The sequence below is a fragment of the Dasypus novemcinctus genome, chromosome 7, assembly GCF_030445035.2.
Source record: "Dasypus novemcinctus isolate mDasNov1 chromosome 7, mDasNov1.1.hap2, whole genome shotgun sequence".
Lineage (NCBI taxonomy): Eukaryota > Metazoa > Chordata > Mammalia > Cingulata > Dasypodidae > Dasypus > Dasypus novemcinctus.
This window is the reverse complement of record NC_080679.1, coordinates 96,707,315-96,734,191: the sequence shown is the minus strand read 5'-3', so window position 1 is coordinate 96,734,191 and position 26,877 is coordinate 96,707,315. Positions and strand designations below refer to the sequence as shown.

Below are 26,877 nucleotides of genomic sequence, written 5' to 3'. Positions count from 1 at the left end.
GCAATAAGACAGCGTCTCTATAAGAAATACAGAAATCTATTTTGAGGACATGCTAAAACACATCGATAGCTTTTTATTTAAATAGAAAAATCAAAACTTAAAAAAATCATTCATGGAAATGATTAAAACAATGCTTTACAGATTCTAGGTTCTTTTGTGAAACATCACTAGTATTTCTGCAAATATCATCTGCATATTTTAGAGATTTTACCACTGACTTCCATGTCAAGTGTTCAACATGATTAGCGATATTAACTTATTACAATGGGACTTCTGAAAATTAACTCTCTGCTGCCCGAAGTTCAGTTTTGGTTCTAATAAACAATAGGAAACTAATCTCAAGCAAGCAATCTGATCAGTATGCTATTTTCCTCAAAGATTGTGATCCTCACTTTCTACAGTCATATATTTCACAGCAGGAAAATCATTTGGTAGAGTATAATTTAGAAACATAATTTTTCCCCCTTTTTTGAAGCTTTCCAACAGTGGATACTACAGATTCAATAACAAAGGAATGGGGGAGGGGAAGAATAGTTCTGGTCAGTCCCACTTTAAATCTCCTTAGGGCTGTGAAGGAAAAAAATAAACTTTTTGGTTTTCTAAAACCCAAATTCAAAACAGGCTCTTTCAAAGTGACAAAAAAACAAAACAAAAAAAATACCTAAGATAATGCTGAGATAATACCAAAAGACTATGTGCTAAAATTTACTTTAAAAAAAATCTCCTGCACTGAAGGAAAATAGTATAAATTACATTACTAACTTCAAAAGTTAGAATGTAAAGAGTACTCTAGCTTCATTCAAACCACTGCCTCCCTAAAATAGTCTGTAGGAAATTTATAGATCAAACACAAAGGGTCCTCAAATATACTGATTCACAATATTCTTGAATGATAAAAAAAAAGGAAAGTAAACTAGCTATGTGGGTAAAATGAAGCAGAATTTCAGCAATTTAGTATCTTTAAATGATCATAGTTTCTTTAGCGCTGAGCAAAGTAGAAATAAATACTAGTACACGCTAGAAGAGAAGGTTTAATAATTGATAAAAATGTACAAAAATATTCAAATCAGAAATGCTTTAGAATGTGTACCACTAAGTCAATACTTCTTAGTGAGTAGGGAAGGTAAAAGACTTCCTCAATGGGGGGAAAAAAAAGGCAAGATTGAATTATAAAAAAAAAATCATGACAACTCTGTTAAAGAAAATGTTTAAGTCAACATTGATTTTTGTTCTTTTTTTTTTTTTAGACAAGGATATTGCAACTATTACTTAAAATTTGGTGGCACATTCTTTAGTAGGTCCTTAAGGCAATACATTTAAACTAATTTACAATATGATTTGATGTTAATTTTTTTAAAACATCACCTCAAAATAGATGCTCAAAATAATGCCCTCACAATAGCCTTTTTAAAATGTATTCAGATGTTTCCTAAAAAGTAACAATGGTGGCTTTATTACAGTAGTGCACATTAGCACCACTATAGTTTAGGGTCTACCAGAATTCTTAGGAGTTCACCACAAAAGATCATGTCAGCTTTATCCAGTGGGGTAGTGCACAAAAAAGCAATTTTTAGTTGCTGGTGCTTTTTTTGTACTACTGTATATCAAAAAAAATTTTCATCATATCTTCAAAATCCAACGTCTATAAAGTAAATCAAATCACCTCATAACTTAGACTTTAGAATAAAGTAGAGACATCTGCAGTTATCAGTAAATTGCCACCTTTAATCCATCCTGCAGTGCCCTCTGAAAGGGTCACAGAAAGACAGTTATGACCGTATGAAAATATGATTCTTGATACAGAATCAAAAGTTATTTTCAATTTTCTTTGCTTTTATAAAGTCAAGTCCACAATAACAATACTTAAATGCACTTTTTTTTTCCTGTGATATAATTAAAACCCAGTGTTACTTCAATTGAACTTAAAATAGAGTCCCTGGTCTGAATTAGACTTTAAATCATACTGTAAACATATATTTGGTATAATTTATTGATCATCATCCAGTTGCTCCAAAAGGGTCCTTCTGCGTTTCTCTAGTTCTCCTTCGCTCAGTTCACTGCCAGAAGTATCCCAATTACCCTGAAAAGACATTGAATAACCCCAAAAAGGTTATTAAGAAGTAATAAAATATGGATTATTTTCTACAGAACTATGTCCATACACAAATTCCACACTTGTTTAAAGACTGCTCCCTTGCCCAAAACACCATCAACGGGTACCTGATTAAGCACCTTGGTTATTAAAGGAATCAATTTAAAACACAACTTTCATATAGTGTTTTCAGTTCACATTATTACATAAATCAGTGAGAATGGTTCACACACTGCTTTTCTTACACAACTGCATATTATGCATTTTGTTTCCATTTAATGGAAACCAGGTGTTTATGTCCTAGGTATATTATTTGCTAATCTAGTAAGGATTTGAGGTTGTCCTTTAAGTGCTTTATGACACAAATGAAAGTATTATGCTTTTAGCATACTGAATATTTGCCCCAGATAAATAAAATTTATAAGCATGATTTATCAACAGGCTGGAAAAATAAACTCATGCAAACAATACTGCATTATTAGTGACAGACAACCACTGAAGAGCAGATAGTTCACCCAGTCTCCTTTGCTTCCCCCAATGAAAGGAAGAAATTGAGTTGCCTGTAATTATTGAGGAGGCATTCATTCTTCACTGCAGATATACAAGACTCACCTGTGTACCTTAAAAAAAAAAAACAAACACAAAACCCCATTCTTTACTAAATCAGTAAGAATATCCAGAGACAGAACTAGGGCTCATCTACATAGTCAGTTAAAAAAAAGTCCAGATGATTCATACGCATTACCCTCACACAGCATTTGCAGAATATTCACATAAGGCTGAGACATGTTATTGCACTTTGTCATTCATACATAAGGAAAACCAAATTTGTATTCAGCTTGTATTCTCCTCCTATCCATTTTCTCTCATCCTTTCCCCCATCAATAAACATTTCTAAAATTTACTAGACTGTTGCCTTTTGAAATCAAATTTAGTGACAATGGTGACTATGGCCATCAGGAGAGAGAACCACTCATTTGAGTGTCCTGTATTTTATACTCCTTAATAAAATAACATAGTATTTGCTTTGTACCCACTGTGAAATGCTACTTACACATTTTCTTCCTAATTTTAACGAACACATTACAATAATAATATTTTGTGTAAGAGGTAAGTGAATTTTCATTGTTCAAAATGAACAACAGCAGATGTGAAGTCTGTTCTTTAAACACAATCATGGTTTTATTAACAATATCCAGTTTTATATTTTGAAAATACAAGTATGAAGCAATTCTAAATACTTACAGAATCCTTTCCAGTCTTTTTCTTAGGTGATTTGTGTTTTGATTCTGATCTTTGTCTAGTTCTGTCTTTTTCATTTTCGCGGTCTTTTTCTTTCTTATCCTTCTCTCGCTCAGCATCTGACTCTGGAGAATCCTATTTTGATAGAGACACCATTCTATATTTAAAAGTCCTTTTACAGGTAACATTTTAGAACATCCATGTATAATAGACTGTGTGTTCCCACAGGTCCTAGAGTAGTGAATGCAATTTAAATTTTTAACTACAAAGATTTCCAAGATTCACAGAAGGGAGAGTTGGTCTTTCCCACAATAAGGATGGCCTTCTGATAAGCCCTTTGTTTTTTTAGGAGGTACCAGGGATTGAACCCAGGACCTCATACATGGGAGGGAGGCACTCAATCACTGAGCTACATCTGCTCCCTAAAGGGAGTTGTTTTCTTCATTTGTTTTGTTTTTAGGAGGTACTGGGGATCGAACATGGGACCTCATACATAAGAAGCAAGTGCTCAATCATTTAAGCTGAATCCATTCCCCAAGCTCATCTTTTTAATTATACTTTACCCTCACTAAATTAGAGACAAAGTTACACTTCAGATAGAATCTATTATGTAAATGCAAGTAGAGATTACAATTTTCACCAACTAAAAATAGCATTTTATTTAGAGATGTTTATAAGGATGCTTTTACTAGCTTCAACACATTATTAGGTGAACAGCTGTACAATTAAATAATCTCTCCTCTCAAAATTGCAACCGAGAAACAGTTTATTAAAAATGCAATAGTGGGAGCAGATGTGGCTCAAGTGGTTGAGCACCCACCTGCCATATGGAAGGTCCTAGTGGCTCCTAGGGAAAAAAAACACAACTAACTCAGGGAAGCCAATGTGACTTGGTGGCTGAGCACCGGCTTCCACACACAAGGTCCCAGGTTCAATCCCTAGTCCCCAGTACCTCAAAAAACAAAACAAAAACCCCTGCAATAGTGCCTAAATAAATTGTTCTTAATTAGGTGATACAAATAATTCAAGTGAACAGCATGGAAAAAAAAAATCCAATTCAACAGGTTTGTGGCAACACCCAGGTGGATAGATCCTGGTGTATACCTAAGAGTAAGAACTAAAAGAGCAGAGATATGGTTAAATACTTCTGATTCTTAACAGCTGCAATACATATATACATACACACATATATGTGTACACACTCTGGGGTCTCTTAAAAATCAGGCTGGGAATCCTAACCATTAGTGTATTTTTTTCAAAACTTGCCAAGTGATTTTAATGGGAAATTATGGTAAAGAACAATTAGTTTAAACCTGTACAGGCTCAAAGAGATTCCATAAAACTCAGAGAGCCACCTGTACTGCACTGCATTACAAAGCACTGGATAGAGAAAAAGGTTTCACGGTCAAAAGTCCACATGTAGTGTAAAAATTAAAAGCTTGCTTACAGATTTATGTCTCCTCTTCTTGCTTTTCTTCTTATGCTTTTTTGACTTCTTATAACTTCTTTCTAAGCAGCATGAAAAAAAAAGGAGGTAAGAATTTGAGGACAAAGCATCAAACATTTTAATCAAGTAAATATAAATGCTTACCAGACTCTGCACTCGAAGAATGTTCTGAAGCAGAACGGGATTCTGACCGCTGTCTTTTTTTCTTCGAATGGCTGTCATCATCATCTGAATCAGACCCCTAAACAATACAAATAATTTCATTCATAATGATGCAAACAAATACTTGAATACACTTGTGCTACCATCTAATAAACTTACTGATCGAGAGCGGGAACGTTTCCTATGATGCTTCTTAGATTTCTTAGAATGTTTCTTGTTCTTTGAATGATGATGTTGGCATTCATGCTATCAAAATGAGAAAAAAAAATTTCAAGTTTGTTTACTTTAGACAGATCACAAAGAATGTTTAAAAATTATATAGACTATTTCTTAAGGGCTTGAAAATAAAATGTTTTTTAGTTACAGCTAAGTGGAAATGGAGTATCTGGTCCTGAACAGAATGTAGCATAACCTAATGGCCTTTCGAACTTTCTGTTTAATGTCACTGAACATTAACCTCCTTTTCTTATGGAGCTGAATACCTTTCTCAATGTGTTCAGCAACCCTTCCCTATAATATCATCTTTAGCTCCATTTATTGCCTGACCACTTTTGCCCCAGCACAAATATGAAAGAATGGGACTGAAGACCCTTCAAATGAGGAAAAAGGGGTAAGACACTACACCTAGAACACAGTTTCTCATAATTAAATGTGCATTCTATATTCAGGTATCTCGTTAAAATGCAGATTTTGATGCAGGAGTTTTGCCAATGGGGCCTGATGCTCTGCACATTTAATAAGCTCCCAGGTGATGCAGATGCTGCTGGTTTAACCAACACTTTGAGCAAAAAAGGCTGCTCTAGAGGCATTTGGGAAGCAATAAAGGGGCACATTAACACAAAACTGTTGTCAACATTGATATTAATCAAGAACAGTCAAAGAAATAGTTGTCAATTAAGTGATCTACTATACCCAAGCATGCAATGCTTTAATATTAAACAAATGCCAGCTTTCAGCTTGCTGAAATGTTTGTCCAGAAATGGCAGCACGACATATTTGTTAAAAGCACTGACCCTGGAGTCAATGTGGTTTGGGATCTCTTTCCTGAGAAATATCAGTTTCTCTTTGCCAGATTCCTCATCCATAACTTGATAGAGTTGTTGTGAGGATTAGAGTTCATATATGTAATACAGGTAAAACAATTACATTGCCTGGCACCCCCACACACCAAATATTATTAGTCAACGCAGCATATTTACTATATACAAGTGCCTGAAACCTTCATCAATAAATCCTTAAGTCATGTTGTTAATGTGGAAAAGGGTGGGAGGGGTTGCGAGTGGGGCATATGGGCTTCCCCTTTATTTTTTTAATGTATCATTTATGTAATCTATGTATCTTTTAAAGGAAAAAAAAAACATATATTTATCCTTAAGCCAAGAGAGTAAGTTGAGTATTTCATCATTATATATTTTAACAAAAATTCCATTATTTTTCAGAACCCCTTCTAGGATTTCTATACATTTATTGTAATATAAAGTCTGAAACATGCGCAAAGCTGTTTTCTACCTGTTTTACAAGAAAAATAAGTTTTCATTTTAGACCACAATTATGTCTCTGCTAAAAATATGAAACAGACACGAACAAGTTCCCACAAATCTTTATATTCTCTTGCAAGCTTGTAGTTTCACTTAAAAGTGGCTTTTTTGGTATAAAAGCATATATTAAGAAACATACTTTGAGTAATCTAAATTCTACAATTTGTTTATATCATAAATTTTTAAATATTTAATTATGAGAATACTAAAATTACCTCCAGCACATGCATAAAATCTTTAAATATTCGTTTTCTTTCAGACTCCAGAGTTATATCCTCAAATGCTGGTTCTTTCACAAATCTCTCCCGGATCTGAAAAATTCAGATATGGGGTTAATATTTGAGACTCAAGACATCAAGTGAAAATTGTGGCAGTCCAGTTTTCCAAAAGCACAAAGCATTTTAAGCAAACATTCTAAATGCAGAGTCTCTGTTAAAAGAACAGTGCTGATTTTACACTTTTTAATATATTTAAGCTACAAATAACTTCAGCTTATTTTTTGGGCTATAAAATGAGAGGGGAATTAAAAAATATTTTTATTTTCAATTATAAAGGAAACAGAAGCCATTAGAAAAAATTTACAAGTATACATACATCTTCCCAGACAGCATCCAGTTCTATTGGAGGAGCAGCTTGTTTCAACATACTCTTAAATGCAGATTCCTTCCGTTTCATCTTCCGAGCCTCCTCTTTTTCTCTTTCACGTTCACGGGCTTCTGCCTTTTCTAGTAGCTTTTAGAAAACCATATTTAATCACTTACAATAAGAAAATTATAACTTGTTAACTTAAATAATTCATTTTTCTCTCTCTATGTCAAGGCAACCTAAACACCAGTCCATCATCTAAGTACATTATTTCCTCTTAGCTTACTTTGAAAGACTACCCATAGGGAAGCAGATTTGGTCCAATGGATAGGGTGTCTGCCTACCACATGGGAGGGCCAAGGTTCAAACTCCGGGCCTCCTGACCCGTGTGTTGAGCTGGCCAACGTGCAGTGCTGATATGCACAAGGAGTGCCATGCCATGCAGGGGTGTCGGGAGCCCCACACACAAGGAGTACTATGACACGCAGGGGTATCCCCCATGTAGGGGAGTCCCACGCACAAGGAACGTGGCCCTTAAGGAAAGCCGCCCAGCACGAAAAAAGTGCAGCCTGCCCAGGGATGGCACCGCACATATGGAGAGCTGACGCAGCAAGATGACAACAAAATGAGACACAGATTCCTGGTGCCACTGACAAGAAAACAAGCAGACACAGAAGAACACACAGTGAATGGACACAGAGAGCAGACAACTGGGGGGCGGGGAAGGGGAGATAAAATAAATCTTAAAAAAATAAAAAATAAAAAAAAGAGACTACTGGTAAAATCCTATTCATATTCCCTCATTAAAATGTACTGAAATACTTTTGGCTAAACATAGAAAAAACTGTGCTATTTTTTTTTAAATGGTAAAGATAACGTACACTATTGAAAGCCAATTTAATGTTTCCAGCATCCAACGTGGTTGATCTTTTAGTTGAACTGATTATTGCCACAAAGTCTTCAAAAGTAGTATTTACTTCAACTACAAATCCTTTATCCTAAAAGAGAGAAATCTTGTTAGTAATACATAGATCAAAAGCATACAGTACCAATTTAGAAATATACCATGAGCTAACTGGCATTAAGGGGTATTCTTATTTACCTTTAGGATGTCTTTTATTATCTTCTTTTCATCATGATAACGTGCCTTAAGATCTTCAACATAAAACTTGAAAAGATCAAGTGCAGTTGATCCTAATGAAAAAACTAAAGAAGTCAAAAGCTAGCTCTAACCAAAGAGCTGCACTTACTTTATAAAACAAAAGCAAAATTAATCAACCCTCCCCCAAATACAACCATTTCCCTTTGGCCCACTCCAACTACTATATAACTATAAATTAGGAAAGAAAAGACTCTCACCAGGCTGACCAAGCATATTAGTGAATCTAATGTCAGAACTAATTGTTGGATACAATTCCATCCACGATGACATAGAATGTAGTTGTCCATGTTCATGTAATTCATCTAAAAATATCTGGGGGAAAAAAGTCATTATATATATTTTTAATTACCTCACTATTTTTTTCTTACTTTAATATGGACCCTAGGAAATTTTAAACTGCATATGTGCCATGCATATTTTCAATGGACCAAGAATAATAACTTTAGGCAGCTTCACTTCTCTTTAAACAAGAATAAGTAAGTCCATGCAGCCTTACAACTCAAATTCTTTCCTCCAACTTTAACTACATCCTTGTGACTCTTCAATATAAATGGAATCCTGTCTTAACCCATCCACTGCCTCATCAGCCTTCTTTTGGATTCCTGTACTAGCTAAGAAATCGTCTTCAAAGATGCTCCCTAGGACATTAGAACCTACCCCATCCTATCACACTCGTTTTGCTAGTGTTTCTATTTCATTTCCAGGTTGCTGAGATCTGATAAAATCATAGAACTGCAAGACTGAAATCCATTTTAATAGTGGATTCTTAACCTAAATGAAAATTAGAACCATCTCAGGACTCTTTTTTTCCCCTGCTACCAATAGAGACTGAAATCCAGGTATTTGTAAATGTTACTTTTTAAGATCCCCAGGTATTGCCAAATGTGCCCTGGACAGCAAAATCACTACCAGTTGAGAACCACTGCCTTAGACCCAATTCAATTTCCTTCCTTCTTTTTGTCCCCTTATATATGTTCATATATAACCATTTTTATATTTGCTTGAATTCCAATCTTCAAAGATACTGTTTAACGGGAGACATCCCATCTTTAAATTCTTCCATTTTCTCCCTCTTAGCTTTCGTGACACAAGTCATAAAACACCTTAAATATCAGACTTTTGACAGTTATTTTTTCATTTATTCCATAAAAATTTGTAACATTTGCCATTCTTGGTGGGTTCTTCTATCTCATTGGTTTCTCAAAGAATCACTTGAAAGATAGTTAAAAATCAAGAGACTGTTGTGCTCCACTCCCAGAATTTGAATCAGTAGGTCTGGGGTGGAGTTTGAAAAATGTAGATTTCTAGTAACTTCCCAGGTGATACCAATGCTGCACATCTGAGAACCACACTTGGAAGACCACTGCTCTCTATCATGGCTTCTGAAATACTATACATTCCCCTGGTTTTCTTTTAAAGCCTCTGACCATTCCTTTCCAGTTTTGAATTCAAATCTTAGTTTTAAAACCTTAAAAAAAGAGATCAGTTTTCTTGTTAGAGATGCAAGAAATATTATTAACTGACAAATGGCTAATAAGACAGCAGTCAACAACTGTTATTACTGAGAAGGTTCCTTCCATTCATAATCTTTTATTCTAAATTTCAATCCATTTAAAGGTAGTTCTAAATATACTTTTTGGCAAGCAGGATAGTAAGTAGCATAGGGAGATTACTGGGCTGAATATTTGAAGCAATATCAATGCAACATGCTAACAATTATATTAATAGTAATCAGAAACCATGCCAGACATGAACCAATCTGATTTAAAACGTTGGGTTTTACTTAGAAAACTATGTAGACCTTTGTGACCTTTACATCAGAGTTCTCTACTCCACATTTTCCAACCCCGGTATACATATTGTTAAATTCTATTCTCGCATTTTTGTGACCCCAGATTTCCTTCTTATATTTATTATTTTATCACAGTCTCCTTTTTTAAAAACCACTTTAAGCCACTGTAACTTGCCCTTTATCTTGATACAGTAGTTAATGGAAGAGACCCTATAATCAAGACTGCATGAATTCAAATCCTAGTTCCACTTCTGAAACTCAGGAATGTTACTTCACATCTGTGAGTCAGATGTATAATTAATGGATATACATATAGTATCAATCCTTATAAGGTTGTAATAAAAAAATAAGTTATAGCCAGATGGCATTATAATTATTGAAATATACAATAAACAAAAAATCGGGTAAAATATGAAATGCAAAAATTCATTGTTCCACAATATTCTCCATTTCTGAGAAAATAAAAGGGCTCCTGGGAGGTGAAAATGGGCCATTAATATACAGGACATGTAATCCTAGCTCCTATGTATGGCATTTAAAAATTATGGCCAGGAGCTGGCATGGCTCAGTGGTTGCGTGCCAGCTTCCCACATGCAAGGTCCTGGGTTCAACCCCCATGCCTGGTACTAAAAATAAAAAAATACGGCCCATCACCAAACTATACCACAGCATTCTTTATATTCTCTAGAAACTAAACATTAACTACTACTAGTGACTAATCACACGTCTTGTTTTCAGCTTTCCCTCGTACTATTCATCTTTCCCAAATGAAATCTTACCTATCAACACTCATGCTATATGTCAACATCTGTTAACAGCCTTCCATGTTCCCCTAATCAAAAATGCCTCTTCTCCCTAAATGGACTCATAACTTATTGCAGAAGAATTTAAGTGTCTCAAAATTGTTTTCATAACAGTTAAAGTTCAGTAAACACATTACAAAACTAAGGTAGACATAAGGGATTTTTCTCTTACCTGAAAAGATTCCCTATTTTTACGCTGTCGTCTCCTTTCTCTCAGCAAACTTTTCTGTTTTTCTTCTTCTTCTTCCTTTTCTAAAGCCCGAATGTGTTCTTCAAAGCAAATTAATGCATCTTCTTTGTCCATATCTACAGCAGTGTTTAAAAGAGTAAAAAAAAAAAAAGATTACCAGTATGGAAAGCAGTTGGATTATTTACATTAATTAATTCCCTTTCAATTTCAGATTCACTTTTCAAAAACACTTGCATTTAAATTTGACGATGACTTGTAATTACCTAAAAAGGAAACGTTTTAAGGAAAATTTCATAAGCCCTCAATAAAAGTTACCTCGAATCCTAGGATGGAACAAAGGGCATACATATAAATGCAATTAATGAAAATTAAGTTGTTATAAAAATCTGTCAGAAATATCAGAATTATCCAAGGAGCATGGCAAAATAAAGATTTCTAGGCCTCATCCCAAATATACAGAAACACCATTTTCAGAGGGTGATCAGAGAATGCTGTAATTCCCCAAAAGCACCCAGATTACTCTATCCTTGGGAAAGCCTACTGTAAGATAATTTCAACATTTTTTTACTTTTACAAATCTCTAAAGTCATTATCTCAAACTGGATAGCATTTGAGTGAAATGTAATTAATTCGGTTCTTAAGTTACATACAAAGGGCAAAACAATTTCAAGTTTGACCTATGGTTAACATATTTGAAGGATTTTCTGAAAAAGCTAACTTCAGATTTCTGGGAAAATATTTTATTCTGAATAACAAAACTCAATTAGATTGACAGATCCAATTCGAAACAAACAAAAAAACCAAATACTTTTTCAGAAATAGACAAATTATATAAAATTCAGTTAGTGATTTCGTATAAAAAGAGTAATTCCTTGTTGCTGGAGTCTTTGTTTTAAAATGGTTCTTTTGTGCATAGGGCAATGAAAAAATTTTGGTCATGGGTGGTGGTGATGGCAGCACAACATAACTATAATTAATGCCACTTTAACACACATTAAAAACGGCTAAAATGTACACAATCAAAAATGGTTAAAATGGCAAGTTTTGTTTTTTGTTACCACAATAAAATTTTTCATAAATCAAAAAAATGTTCCTCCCAATTAGTCAATATACTTACTCTGTAACTCCTCATCTTCGGCAAAGGTTGGATTATCCATTAGATACTGCTGGGCTTCAGACCAAGTAGTAGAGTACGTTACGTTAGCCATGTTGTCAAGTATGTTTTTTAAGGCTTCCCAATTTCTTTTTCGCAACTGTTTTGCTTGTTCCTAAAACAAATTATGAACACATTTTTTGTAGTTCAAAGCAACATTTGAATAGCACTTGGCGAAGGTTTATTTATTTTCTGACTGATGCCCAAATTTCAAAGTTATCCATTTACTTTACTACGTACCAATACATTTACTTTACTACTATCAAATCAACACTTTTTACTACCTCAATATTATTTACACCCTGCTGATGCTCCTGTTTAGCCTGGTACTTAACTTCAATATTTCAGCTGTCTTCTACAGCCAGAATCCAAAAATCATGATTTAGGTGGTTTTCTGTTGCCCCACTAAATGAATCTCAAGAATACATCCATTTCTCTCTCTTCCCACCACTATCCATTATAGCACAGCATCTAACTACAGTTTACACAAGCAAATCACATCTCATATAGTGGGTAAATAAATGCTTATGTCTTCAGTGACCTTCAGCTTTGTTCACACATTTTTTATAATACTAGTCTGTGTTCTCTGAAGATAATATAAACCTTAATAGTGCACAGAAACATAGACATGAGCAAAACAATTGTTTTAAAACACTATCCAACAAGTTACAGTTTAGTGGGCACAGTTCAATATTATTACCTATCTTCTAAAAGAATTGTAAATAAATGTGTTATGAACAAAAATGCTGAGTATTTTTTAAAGCTAATGAACTGAAAAAAGTGTATCTTATTTTTCAAAATGGGCAAAAGAGTCAATGACAATTCAGAAATAGTCGGTTAAATCATTACTTACTATGTCCAAAACAATACTTACTATGCTAGATGGGATAGAGAGAATTTATTATAGAAGGTTTCCATCCCATCTTTAAACCTAACTTCTAATAAATAATCAGAATTAAGAAAGATCCTACAAATAACAGTAATTAAGAATACCTTTTCTTTTTTTGAAAGAAAGAACAGAACATCTTCATAGATTTCAAGACGATCGCGTTCCGATATAGCATTCCACACTTCCATCTCTCCAAACATCTGCTCTGCTTTTCTATTTGTTTAAAAAAATTTTTTATTATACAAAAACATTAATTAAAAAACAACAACAACAACAAAATAGATGAGCGCAAAGATCTGGTTTTCCATGCTAAGTTTATGACTAGATTATAAAGAAAAACTGCTGGTTATGAAGAGAAGAAAGCATCATAGTGTCCCACTTCTTCTGAGAGATAGAGAGGATTAATCCTACTAGTCAGTGTTTTATAGTCTATAGACTATCCCTACTCAGGATAACTAGAGCAACTATCAAACTTCCAATGGGACTAAATTTTATACTTAAAACAAAGCTACTAGAAATCTAGTTAATATATAACATGACTTAAAGAGAGCTGTTCACTAAGGCTTTTCTGGAAGTGAGGAAAATAAAGGAGCATGTAGGACCAATCAACTTCATAAGCACTTTAAAATTTTTAATAGTGAATCACAATTTAAAATAATGCACTCTATCTTGTTTTTTTTTTATATTAAGTAGAAGAAAGTCTAGCTTTGGTTATTAAATCCAGTCTTTCTTCCCTTTTGGTTTCCGTTCCTAATAACTCACTAAGCCTGCAAATTAAACTTCACATTTACTGATCTACCTTGTACCTTATCAAACTGCCATATTCACAATCATCTAACTTTATTTAAGAGACATCTACATTGCATCAGTTACTGCATTTGGCAAGAAGTATTTACACAGAAATAATACATTAAGCATACACTATGCATCACTGAAAGCCTTACTTGTATCTGGTTGTGGAAGTCATTTTTTCATGATTTTCCAGAAAACGCTGGAAGGATTCCTTAGCCTCTTTGTATTTTGATCTTGCTTCTTCTTTTTCTTCTTTCTCTGTCTGGACCTTATAAGCATTAAAGGCCTGCTTTTTTTCACTCAACTTTGCTAAAGCACTAAACAAAAGAAAACACCACATAAGAGTAAATGAAGGCCAGATAATAAAACATTTAGACAACACAATCATTTTTATGCACAGATGAAGAAAATTTCAGTGAGATGTTAAAGTTAGTGGTTCTACAAAGTCATTTGTATTCTGAAACTGTATTCTGTATTCTGAAAATAATTCTAATCTCCCCTGCAACAGGATGCTCAAATTGGATGAAAAAGCCTTTGGCTTTCTTTTATGGTTCTAATCCAACATAAAACAACTCTAATCTTGGTATCCAAAGTAACAGATGTCAAGAGGGTTAAAAGTTATCCCAGAATTCTATGCAATTCTGAATTTATTAGACTTGCTACACTGAATGAAAATTAAACAAAAACTAAAGTATTACCTGTATCGTGGATCATTAATGATCATTTTCATAGCTTGCTCCCATGAAGCATTGGATGGTACTCGCTGAAATTCATTTAAATGAAAAGTTAGAATTCCATGCAAAAATTAGTAAAAAGTCATAAACAGGGAAGAAAGCACAATACTCACTGCAAACACCAAGCACTTTTCTTTGCAGGAGTCAGAAAAAAGTTTTACAAAAATAATTCTAATGAATCAAGACGAGCAAACTGAAACAAAGAATGAATACTTTTTCTTTAGAGTATTGATTACAAAATAAACAATCATTATGAATTTTTAAAAAAACTCTGATATTAAGTCATGTGGAATATGCTGTGTTGAACTTGTACACAAGAGTTTTTGTTGAAAGTTTCACAAAAATATTCTTCAAAAAAGAAAGATTTAGTTCATTTTCAGTTACGACAGTTTCTGAGATTTTCAATAAGGTTTCCAATAAAGACATCAAGGTGTTGACCTTAAATAAGCAACTTCATTTACTCAGTATTACAGGGCATATAAAAATGAATACTATAAATACCTTTTCTTTTAGTAATTCTTTAAATGCTTGCTTTGCCTCTTCTTTTGTATTCCAAGTATATGTTTTTTTTGCTGGTTGGCTTTCCTCCTCTTCTTTTTTGGGAGTGAAACTGGAGAGACATTTAAAGATATTCTTAATTTAAATAAATGCTTCATTTAGGAAAATGTCTTTTATTATTTAATGGTTGAGCTAAATTTGACAAGAATAAAGTCTCCTATTTGAACACTGAAAAAACAAAACAAAACAAAAAACCACTTACCTGAAGACAAAGGAAATTAAAAAATACATAGTTTTTCTGGGACTTTCATATATTAAGGCCCTGGCACTACAGGGAAAATAAACATTTAATCGCAATAAAAACAGGAGCTCTACTAGTCCATATATAATACTTCTAAATAACTTACAAGCTTATTCAATGGCTTCATTTTAGTGCCTTAGTAATTTGGAATATTTGGGCAAGCGTGGATGAAAATAAAAAAGATGTAGAGATTTAAGTCAGGGACGGCATAGTACAAACTCATGGGTCAAATCTGTCCTGTAGCCTATTATTGTGAATATGGTTTTAATGGAACAAGGCCATGCTCATTTATTCACATACTGTTTAGGATTAATTTATGTTATCTCAGCAGAGATGATTCATCATACAGAGATAGTATGACGCACAAAACTAAAAATTTTTACTATCTGACCCTTTTATAGAAAATGTTTGCCAAATCCTTATCTCAAACAGAAATAATTAATAGAACAAAGATTATGAAACTACTTGTTAAGATCTCTTTGAAAGTAAAAAAACATAAGCTTTATAATATCTTCCTATATATACACATACAAAAAAAAAACGCAGAAAAAAATTGCTTAGGGAAAAGAGACTGAAGAAAATACCAGAAATTATAAAAATACCTTATGAATCAAATAACCTCACTTTGGGAAATTCAAAAAATACTGGAAAGAGCTGAGCTAAAACTTAACAGCTAAATAAATTATCTGCATTACAGGAATGAAAAAACGTTTACAAAGTTTCTTTTCCTGTTAATTGCCTTTTCTTACCCTTAATGAATTTTTTGCACAAGATTGTATTTTATTTTTACTGATTTGTTGAAGGCTAAAAACCAGAAAACACCAACAACCAAAGAGAAGTAAAACTATTTTAGTAGTCGACTTGGCTGGGGCTCCTCAACTGTTTATTCAACACCAACCTATAGCACCTCTTCCTTACAGTGCTATGCTGAGCCATACTGGAGGCAGAGGCAAAAGGAAAAAAATCACTAATACTGATTCTGCCTTTATTTAAAAATTAATTTTTGTTAACCACTGACTTTTTGTATTAATTGTTAGGTTTTCGGCATCTCTTTAAACTTGTGTTCCACTTGCCTAAATGCTAACTGCAACCCTGCTTCCTAAAACTGTACAGGATTACTTTTTACAACAGTTTGATTGCATGACCCCATAAAATTCTGCCTAAAAAATTATATATCTAAAGATTTATGTTTAAATTTTTTATTAAACCCTTAATGACCACTGGCTGCACTGGCAAACTCTTATTATATTAATGATTTCTGGTAGTGATTTTTAGAAGACTAATTGCTAAACTTACTCAGTTGCAGTTTCCTGCTTAGATGTTTCCTCTCCTGTATTACTGGATACTTCAACACTTTGCTCCTGAACAGCAGGGGTATTAGTAAGTTGTGCTTGATCCTCAGTTGAAATAGTGACTGTACTTTCATTATCTACAACAGTAGCAACAATGGAAGTAACCTCAGGCTCAGGAACAACTGGGACAGTGCCACCAACAGTATTAGAAGTAGAGGTGGAAGCATTGGCATTGGCAGCTGCTGCGGCTGCTGCAGCCGCTGCTGCGGCTGCAACCACAGCAGCTGCTGCTTCTGCAGCAGCCATAGTGCTCATTGTAGTTGGAATTTCTGTTGTAGGAACTGGAGCTGTTGATGTTGTGGTAGACTCTTCCTGCTTACTATAAATGAAAAAAAAAAAAAAGAGAGAGAGAATTGGTTATCTCATTATTACAATCACAAAACCAAATAAAATTAGTTTTTAATTATCATAAAATGAAGTGAATAAAAGAAATGATTAAGGGGAAAAAGCTAACAATACACAACTATTAAGCCATTCAAAAAGATTAAAATCACAGGATGAAACTATATTACTGTGACTAAATTCAGCAAATATTCATGATAATATTTATCAGGCACATAGGTAATGTCTTAATTTCCTGAAGTCCAACAATTCTTCTCCTTTACAAAATGCCCAATATATCAGACTGTATTACACCATAAAAACTGACCTGTAAACTTCTAAAAAGAACTTTAAATTTTCTACGTTTCATCCATTAAAATGAAAACAGGACTAAAAGAAGAGATAATGCAGATATAATACTTCACTATTCCTGAATTAACTCAAACCAAATTTTTGGACTTTTTACAACACAAGTCTTTTTAATTTCTGAAAGATGTTGTCCAAATTCAAATAATTACTATTTAGTAAAGCATCATCTGCATGCCTTGCATAAATATCCCTCTTCCTACCCCAACCCACTCGTCAAAAAAAAACCCTCTGAAAGACATAAAATCATCAAGCCTAGCATTTTAAATACTACCCCCGAAAGCAAAGAGAGGCAGAACAAGGATGTAATAATACAAGAGCCCAAATTTCTAAATCCATATTAATAATGCCCCAAATTCTTACCTGCTTTCTTCAGCTTTGATCATTGCTAGTAAAGAGAAAACAGAAAAGTTATCTACTACATACTTTTTAAATAAAAACTTTGAAAACAAACCTTTAAAAGAGATAAAGAAAAGTATCATACAGTAGGGGTTAATCTACTGTCAAAAAAAACACCACCCCACCACATTTAGAGAACAAATGCTTTCTCCGAAGTTCCAGGACTGCAATTAATGAACAAAAAAAAATTTTAACATGAGCAGTTATCTGGAAAGCTTCTCCCACTCTACTACTTTTCCAAAGGCTGCTGGCTATTGCAAAAACTCCCTGAAAGTATCTGAGTAATTGTAGAATAAAATAGCATTTTTCCAAGGGATGAGACTACTCCAATCTTTTTAAAGATAATTTCAAAATGGAATCAAATTCACATCATGAAATTACAACACATATATGCTAGCACTGACAAGTAGTTATACATATCAACTATTTGCAGTAAGGTTATATCAGAAATGAGCTTGATACTTAAATAAACTGGATCTACATTATCTCCGATATCAGTATTAGTCAATACTAGTACAGATCATTCAAACTGAGCTTTAAAGATTTGCAGTCAGGGAATGGATGTGGTTCAAGAGATTGATCTCCCACATGGGAGGTCCTGGGTTTGGTTCCTGGTACCTCCTGAAAAAACAAAAACAAGCCAAACAAACAAACAAAAACAACCAACTCAGGGAAGCTGAGATGGCTTAGTGGTTGAGTGCCAGCTTCCCACAAATAAGGTCCCAGGGTCAATACCCAGTACTTCAAAAAAGATTTGCAGTGACTTATTTCAGCTTTCTCTGTAGTTAAATTTTTCTCTGGGGTAGCAAAAACATCTTATTTCTGTATCATTAGGAAATGAGGTGCTCCATGTAAGTAATAATATTTTTATCTCTTTATGAAAATATTTTAAATATAAACTTGAGGGGTTATCATTATTAATATAAATTAACATAAAATTAAAGGACTTAGAACACAGTGCATTTCTGAAATTTTAATTCTCTCCTTCCTGTCAGATGTCATTCATTCCACATTGCTGTCTACTTTAACTTGTTTCAATCTCCTACAATCTTTAGCTTCTAATCTGGTACATATGTGACACTAGATTTATTCAAAGTGAGAGTGAAAGAACTAAATTCTTAATCCTTGGACTTTGTTAAGTAATAATAAGTATTTCCAGATTTTCAGGGATATACTGAGTTGTTGAGGATGTTTAAAACCTTCTCCCTTTGAAATTGAGGTATAATATTCTGTTTACCGTAATTCTCACATAATATATATAAAGGCTACTTTGCAAAGTTATGCTAAAACAAATCAATATTAAATGTTGTAGCAGTTGATATGGTTATGAATTCCAAAAGTAGATACTGGATTGTTTGTAATCTGGTCTGTACATGAGCAAGATTAATTTATGAGTAGGGCTTTGATTGGGCCACGTCATTAGGGTGATAAAAGACATTGCAAAGGACAGAGTTGAGAGTTTTTGATGTTGGAGTTTTGATGCTGGAGTTTGATGATGAAGTCTTAAACTGGAGCCCCAGGAAGTAAGCACACAGAGAAAAGAGAAGCAAACCCCAGGGAGAGAGGATCTGAGCTGGGAGAAGAACAAAGAGGAATACAGATGGCTCCTTAGACATGGCAGAAACCTCAGGGAGAGAGACAGAGCTGTTCACCTAATAGTCTACAGTTGACCTTGTGGAGAGAGGCAAAGTCTAGAGAGGCTCATAGTCAACAGCTGACCTTGTGGAGAAAACAGAGGAGCTGAGCCCAGAGGAACCTAGGAAGCCTGAACCCTCACAGACATTGGCAGCCATCTTGCTCCAACATGTGGAAATAAGACTTTTCTGAGGGAAGTGACTTATGGTTTATGGCCCGGTAACTGTAAGTTCCTACTGCAAATAAATACCCTTTATAAAAACCAACCGATTTCTGGTATTTTGCGTCAGTACCCCTTTGGCTGACTAGTACAAATGTATAGTCTGAAAATACACTAGCAAAATCTAAACTGAAATATTCAAGGTTCTCTGTTATCTGCTACCAATAAATGGGACAAGTCACAAGTTCTGTGTGTTGCACCAATACTCACAGCTGTATTTAGAAATACTTTAAGTCATTTTCAATTTTCTAGTGATGAGTGATCAGTATTTTTAAAAAATCAAAGTACAATGATAAATGCTACAAGCTCATTTCTAATATGACCCTTAAATAAAATACTTTGAATTAGAGATTTTTCACTGCAGATTTATCCAATCATGGTTAGTGAACTTAATATACCCCAAAATGTTAGATAATGACAGAAAATGAATTATCAAAGCAGCTCACCATGCAGGTTTGATTTTGTAATAAGACTTCCAGCAACAATGGTATTCTGGTATCCTAGTTTCAGTGGAATCAAATCAAATAAAAATCTATTTAAAATCTATAGAACTGAGAGCAACAACAAAATAAGAGCCCATAAAACTTTAATACCATTTTAAAAAGTTCTGTGTAATTAAAAAAAATAAGGCCTTTGTACAATCCTATTCAGGAATGATCATTTCAATGTGAATGACTTACATGTGTAAAAAATTTACATTAAAAGTGATTTTTTCTTGTTTTACCTTCAAGATCCTCAAGTTCTTTAGGTTTGGCCCACCGGGATTCTTTTGTTTGAGAATTATAATAGTAAGGCTTTCCAGAGTCCGATTTGTACTCCTTCCAGGGGCATTTAGATAACAGTTGCTAAAGAGAAATAAAAACCTTTACTTAATAGTAATATATTTAGTATCACTGATTACTTACACCACTGTTTTCAACAAATATTAACCTATAAAATTCAAAATCTTGTGAGATGTTGGTAATATAAGCTACCAATTATTACCTATTAAATACTGCAAGTTATTTTAATATATTATTTAATCTTTATAATACTGAAAATTCATACTACTATTCTAATTTTACAGACTAGAAAACTGCTACTAAGAGAGAAAGTAACTTTCTAAGATAATATACCTATTAAGCAGCAGATGCAAGATTCAATACACTCTATCTGAATTTCAAAATTTTGAAACCTGTGTCCTTTTACCATTTATACCCCACACTGTAGGTAAAATCCTTATTTCTCAAATAGACTTCTCAAATACTCAAACAAGAAAAACATAAAATTTGGGAAAGAGCAAGTTTGCTTTAGTCTTGCTTAGATTTCAGTTTCATAATTTATTACAACCCTAAATATACTAACATATATAAACAATGTAAACATGACAATTAATACTTAAAAACTAATATATAAAACTGGTGAGGGTGAGAGGAGAAAGCTACTGCAAATAAGAATCTAGAAAAAAGTGTCTAGACAAAATAGATAAGCAATAAGTATCACTCACTCTTAGGGGAGTAATGGGATTAAAAATACTAAGAATTTTTTAAAGAGAAGTTATGCCACAGCTGGGAAATAACTTAAATACAGCTTAGTGTGGCAACTCAACTCTTACTTAACAGCCAAGTTACAATTATTCTTTCAACCTTAACTTTTACTTCCATACATGTATATATTGATTAGTAAAATGTCAACGTAAAATAAAATATACATACATTCTAGGGTGCATTTCAGCAAAGAGACAGACATTATTGTTCCATTTTAAGAAAAGGAAGTATTTATTTGTAGGCAATTTAATCTCCATCACCCCCATTCCCTTTGGAAATTTTTAAGAACTCAGTATAATTTTATAACATCATTTGAAATCACCCATGTTTTGCCATGAAGAGGAAAATAATTTGAAACATGTATTAAAGAAATAACGGGCAAGTAAAGAGTCTTTTTCCCCCAGTTTATTTCTTTAAGTAACAATTCTCAACTAATCCCACCCTAAAAGTATTACTGATACATGGACAAAATGGGTAAATAAAATTGGTTTACTCATAGAAGGAAGTCATCTTTATTGCCCTTTTTTGCTGACAGTGTGACTGTATTAACCCTCTTCTCTCAAATACGTTTATAGCATCTTTTTCTGGGATGTAAGCAGTACTGGCTCCCTGGATAGCCAAATAGTCACAAAATCCTAAAAAAATATGCCCTAGTCTGCTTAGCAGTCCCTGATTTCCAGACCTCAAAATTTTACCTCAGCAGGTGTCTTAAGATCATCTGGTTTCTCCCAGGTTGACTGTTTTGTTTCAGTATTGTAGTAGTAAGTCCTTCCATCAGGTGATTTATGTTCAGTCCACATTGATTTCTAAAGAAAAAGTAACAAGATTTAAACTATATAACAATTCCATGTGACAGTGAATCTTAGTATCATTAGTTTCAAAGCAAAAGACATACAAATAAATTCAATTAGAAGTATGAAATGGGCAAACTTTGACAATTTCATTCATTTAGAATAATTCACCAATCCAAGTAGGTAGGGAACTGAAAAACAGTCTAAAATACTTTGAAAGCAACATGGATCAATTCAGATTTTAATATCTCTGTATTCTATCAAGTGTCAGAATAATAAGGATATGACTTCTGTCCTAAGAAGAACAGTAATTCTGTAATATACACAAAATAAGACCATATTTCAGCAACACAAATCTATGCCTGGTATAAAAGAGAATATATGGACTAGATGCTAAGGTAATTATGGGCAGATTCATAATGAGTTTAAAAACTCTAATCCAAAGAATACTTCTATTAATTATGTCAAAGTTCTAAAATGGCATTCCATAAAGACATAAGTGTCAAAATGGTAAAGAATGGCTTTTAGATGACATGATCAGAATTTAACAATTCGATGAAATTTAAAAGGGATAAAATGTGAATAAAAATGTTTCAGAACAAGATAGGTAAGATAAGTTTGATGTGAAACTAGTTTAATAAAATATAAATTTACTTTTAATTAAGGTTCCAATATAACTACTAAGAATAAACTATGATTACGGAAGGATTATAAAGACCTTACACGTTTCTCCAAAACTAATATATTGTTACTGTATAGATCTCTAAGAAAGGAAAAATAAAAATAATCATATGCTTTCTTACCACTCAGCTTTCCCTTAAGCTTTCTGAATAACAGATTTAGACTCAGACCTTGACTTTGATTTTATCAAGTATCACTTTTGTGTATACATATAAAAAGAATATAAGGCAAATAATTTAGTTAAGCTATTCCTTAAAGTACTTCAGGTTGTGCCTACTTTTTGTCTCAGTCTCTGATGTCTGTTATATTCCACACAATGTCACACTTTGTGGCATCAAGAATATTGATAATGCAGCATTTCTTAAAAGAACTATAAAATAACTAAAAACCACTGATACTGATTTTTAACCTTCTTTTGTACTTATTTAAAACTTATCTACCCTTTTTTTGTCCTTTTGAACTTAGAGCTAATCTACTTTTGACTTCTGCTTTTCCCATTGTCTCACCATAACATTCCAATAGGTAACAGTGTGGTGCCATTATTTCTATAGTTTTCTTTAAAGCCACTGACATCCATTTTTCTGATGTTAGCACTTTTTAATAAAATTAAAGTGTTGAGGCAGATAAATGGGTTGTAAATTAAAAAAGTGAACTCAGTAGCATCTAGAATTGCTATTTGAGCAGAGGTCTAACGTAAGTTCCAAAATTATATCTGGACTCCCCAAATCACATCTGCTAAAAGCCATCAAGGAAAGAGGAAGTTTACCAAAATAAGATTTATGAGGAGGTGATGGAATGAAAATGGGCCACAGAAAGGTAGAAAGTAACTTGCTCTAGATAACTGTAGTGACAAGTTCATTACAGCATTGTCTCTACCCAAACTAAAGTTCTGCTAACAGATAAGGTTCTAACTCTTATCAATAGAAACTGAATCATCAGAATTAGAAAGAAACAGGAATGTCTGAAATAATGTCTTATGTCACTTATGGATGTTGATCTTCAGAGTGGAAAATTATTTCAATGATGAATTTTTTACTCATACTACTCCTTTTCTTTATAAGCATCTAATAAGCAAATTGAAGTAAAACTGATTTTTGTTTGACCAAACTAAAAATTAGTATTTTAAAAGTAAATTTTAATACCCAAACTATCAGAACACTGAGTACAGGGATATATAAAATACTCTAATAACATGTTTGCAAAGTTTTCTTCCTAGGATAAAATACAACTCATATAATCAGGTAGCAATGCCAGCCATATTAACAAAGTTTATTCACAAGATAAAATGGAAACACACATTACAGCACTAGTTGTTACAAAAATTGTTTCCCACCAAACTTAAATGTCTACTCTGAATAAGCCAAGTCAGGAAATTTCTCATAACCTCATGATTAGGTGCTTTTGGGTCTTGAAGCGGTTATTAAAGATACTCCTGATAGGAGCTTTTGTATTACTCTGTTTGTCACAGATAATACCATTTCCAGATTATTTTATTTTTTTAGATTTATTTTTTTTTATTTCTCTCCTGTTCCTCCCTCCCCCCACCGCCCCAGTTATCTATTCTGTGTCCATTTGCTGTGTGTTGTTCTTTTTGTCCGCTTCTGTTCCAGATTATTTTATTACTGACACAGATATGATACTAATAAAAAATGAGACATTAAATGGCAATTGAGGGATTCAACTAAAAGTTATTATTTTATAAATGTTAAACTGGGAGGATATATTTGCACATTAAGGCCTAAAAAAAACAGAAATTTTCACTGAGACACAAAACCTGCTAAAATCAATAAGAAAAGGCAATCTAACAGAAAAACAGCCATTTAGCATTCTTAATGTTGGAGTTTTGATGTTGGAGTTTGATGCTGAAGTCTTATGCTGGAACCCGACGGAAAGAGACAGAGCTGTTTGACTGATAGTCTATAGCTGACCTTGTGGAGAGAGACAAAGCCTAGAGAGCCTCATAGTCTACAGCTGACCTTGTGGAGAAAACAGGGGCAGTGAGTCCAGAGGAACCCAGGAAGCCTGAAACCTAGCAGATGTTGGCAGCCATCTTGCTCCAACATGTGAAAATAAGACTTTTGTGAGGGAAGTAACTTATGCTTTACGGCCTGGTATCTGTAAGTTCCTACCCCAAATAAATACCCTTTATAAAAACCAAAAAGAAAAACAGCCATTGACAGAATACAATAGCATAAATCATGGAGGCATCAATTAAAATGAAAAAACTATGCTCATCAGATGACTATAAACTAAAGACTATTAATATAGAATGTTAAAAAGGTATAAGGAAAAGGACACTTTTATGCTACTGTTGAGGGTGAGATTGGTATTAATTCACTGAAGGGTAATTTAGCAGTTCTCATCAGTATTACCAATGCATATATTATCTCTTGATCCTGAAATTTTACTCCACAAAATCCCAATGATAGTTTCCAAGAGGTACAAAGATGCTCTCTAAATGATTACTTGCAACGATGGAAAATTGACATAACTGAACTACCTACCACTAGGAAAACAGCTCAAATACAGTCCATTCATACTATAGATATATCTTATGCAGGTCTATTTTTAATATAATGGAAAAATGTCTAAGAAGCAATGTTAAATAAAAAGGCATTGTATAAAATGACTGTGGCAAAATATATACAGAAAACATTTGAAATGGTAAGAAAATAGAACATATAATTTTAGTAGAAGTCCAAATACTTTTCAGATTTATAGAGCTACTCAATATGTAAGAAAAAATGTCATCTAGAAATTCAAAGCATACACTCAAACTCAATTTTACATACGTACATAAACATCTATCTATAAACATATGTATTTATAGAATGCATAAGCTGAATTTAAAGACACTGCAAGAGAAAAAAACTGGCTAAGTCTAAATACTAAATAGGAAACCTTCCTCACTATCCAAAATAATGAAAAAAAGAAAAAAGCCAAAATATGAGATTATAACTTCTTGAGGAAGGACACAATCACAGACATTAGATTTATGACCCATTTCAAAATCTAGAGGAAATGACTGCAGAGCAAATGATTTTACCAAAACAAAAGCTACAAAATATGTCTCCAATTACTTAATTTTAGCAAATACTCTATGGCAATAAAATGAAATAACTTGCATAAATACTGGGGAAAAGAAAAAGTTATCTTTCCTTTATTTCTATATATATATACACATACATATATAGTAGCAAGTGAAATCTAGTTCAAATAAAAATCAATCTAATTAATAAGAGAATCTGCTAATGTGATTGCTATAATAAAAATAAAGAAAAATCTCACAATATAAAAAGTTTTTACAAGGCATACATAAATAAAAATAGATAGGATAGGTATTTGTCTTAACTAAACTGAATTTATAAAACAATAACCATAATGGAAAAAGAGGGACACTGTAGATCAGGAGATCTTAACCTTTTTTGTCCCTCGCATCCCTCTACCAGTCATGTGAAAACCATGGACCCCTTACAAAGTCTAGACTATACTTTATATTATTTAATAAATATATCACACCCATTTCAACATGTCCCCGGAAGAATAATGTTTTTTTGAATTTCAATTTAAACTAATGGACTACTTGTTAAGAACTCCTGCTGTAGATAGTTAACAGATGTGTTATCCTGAACACATGTATTTAGCAATTTTATCTGGAAATACACTCAATGACAACTGACAAATATAGGAACAAATAGATGACCATATTTTCCAGTGAAAGATTTTAAAATTCCCCATCCTTATATAATCCAGCAAAGACAAGTCAAGATACAGGAATAACAAAATTTTAAGTAAATAATATCATATAGAATATTCCTAAAAATTAACTAAAATATAAATGAAGCTTTAATAAACTACAAAGAATCAACATCATATAGACTGTATTTTCAGATCATAATGCAAAAAAGTAGTTAAAAATAAGTCCCATGTCTCAGGAACAACATCTCATTGAGCAACCTTTTAAAAAGAAATCAAATGTGGGAAAATAAAAAAACATTTAAAATGACAATATATGTCAAAATGTAAGCAACACAGTTAACATGTTTGTATGTTTTACAAAAAGCAAGGATGTCTGAAAACCAATAAGCTAAGCACTCAAGTAGCTAGAAAAATAGCCTACGAGTAAACTAAGAAGGAAATGAAGAGGATAGTAGAAATCAATGGTATAGTCACCTTTCCCCCAAATCAAAAGAAAAACAAAAGTAA

General features: G+C 33.1%; 1 protein-coding gene across 12 annotated transcripts in view; it reads right to left on the bottom strand.

Moving 5' to 3' along the window:
- Positions 1-53: 53 nt before the first annotated feature.
- The window catches only part of PRPF40A (pre-mRNA processing factor 40 homolog A), a 47,535-nt gene continuing 20,711 nt past the window's right edge, over positions 54-26,877 (bottom strand). For 5 of the 12 annotated variants that reach the window (XM_004474281.5, XM_058300909.2, XM_004474285.5 and 2 more), the window contains 21 exons: positions 21,895-22,005; positions 20,398-20,518; positions 20,120-20,173; positions 17,783-17,807; positions 16,677-17,051; positions 15,083-15,191; positions 14,546-14,610; positions 14,000-14,164; positions 13,160-13,268; positions 12,131-12,281; positions 10,996-11,129; positions 8,426-8,540; positions 8,169-8,272; positions 7,948-8,064; positions 7,076-7,213; positions 6,697-6,792; positions 5,103-5,189; positions 4,926-5,022; positions 4,782-4,843; positions 3,338-3,469; positions 54-2,080 (listed from right to left, as the gene is read on the bottom strand). In XM_004474281.5, coding sequence (XP_004474338.2) covers positions 1,988-2,080; positions 3,338-3,469; positions 4,782-4,843; positions 4,926-5,022; positions 5,103-5,189; positions 6,697-6,792; positions 7,076-7,213; positions 7,948-8,064; positions 8,169-8,272; positions 8,426-8,540; positions 10,996-11,129; positions 12,131-12,281; positions 13,160-13,268; positions 14,000-14,164; positions 14,546-14,610; positions 15,083-15,191; positions 16,677-17,051; positions 17,783-17,807; positions 20,120-20,173; positions 20,398-20,518; positions 21,895-22,005 — 2,460 coding nt within the window. In that variant the 3' untranslated portion in view covers positions 54-1,987. The remainder of the gene's footprint in view (positions 2,081-3,337; positions 3,470-4,781; positions 4,844-4,925; positions 5,023-5,102; positions 5,190-6,696; positions 6,793-7,075; positions 7,214-7,947; positions 8,065-8,168; positions 8,273-8,425; positions 8,541-10,995; positions 11,130-12,130; positions 12,282-13,159; positions 13,269-13,999; positions 14,165-14,545; positions 14,611-15,082; positions 15,192-16,676; positions 17,052-17,782; positions 17,808-20,119; positions 20,174-20,397; positions 20,519-21,894; positions 22,006-26,877) is intronic. The other 7 variants (XM_004474287.5, XM_004474286.5, XM_071216433.1 and 4 more) reach the window with 3 other exon arrangements.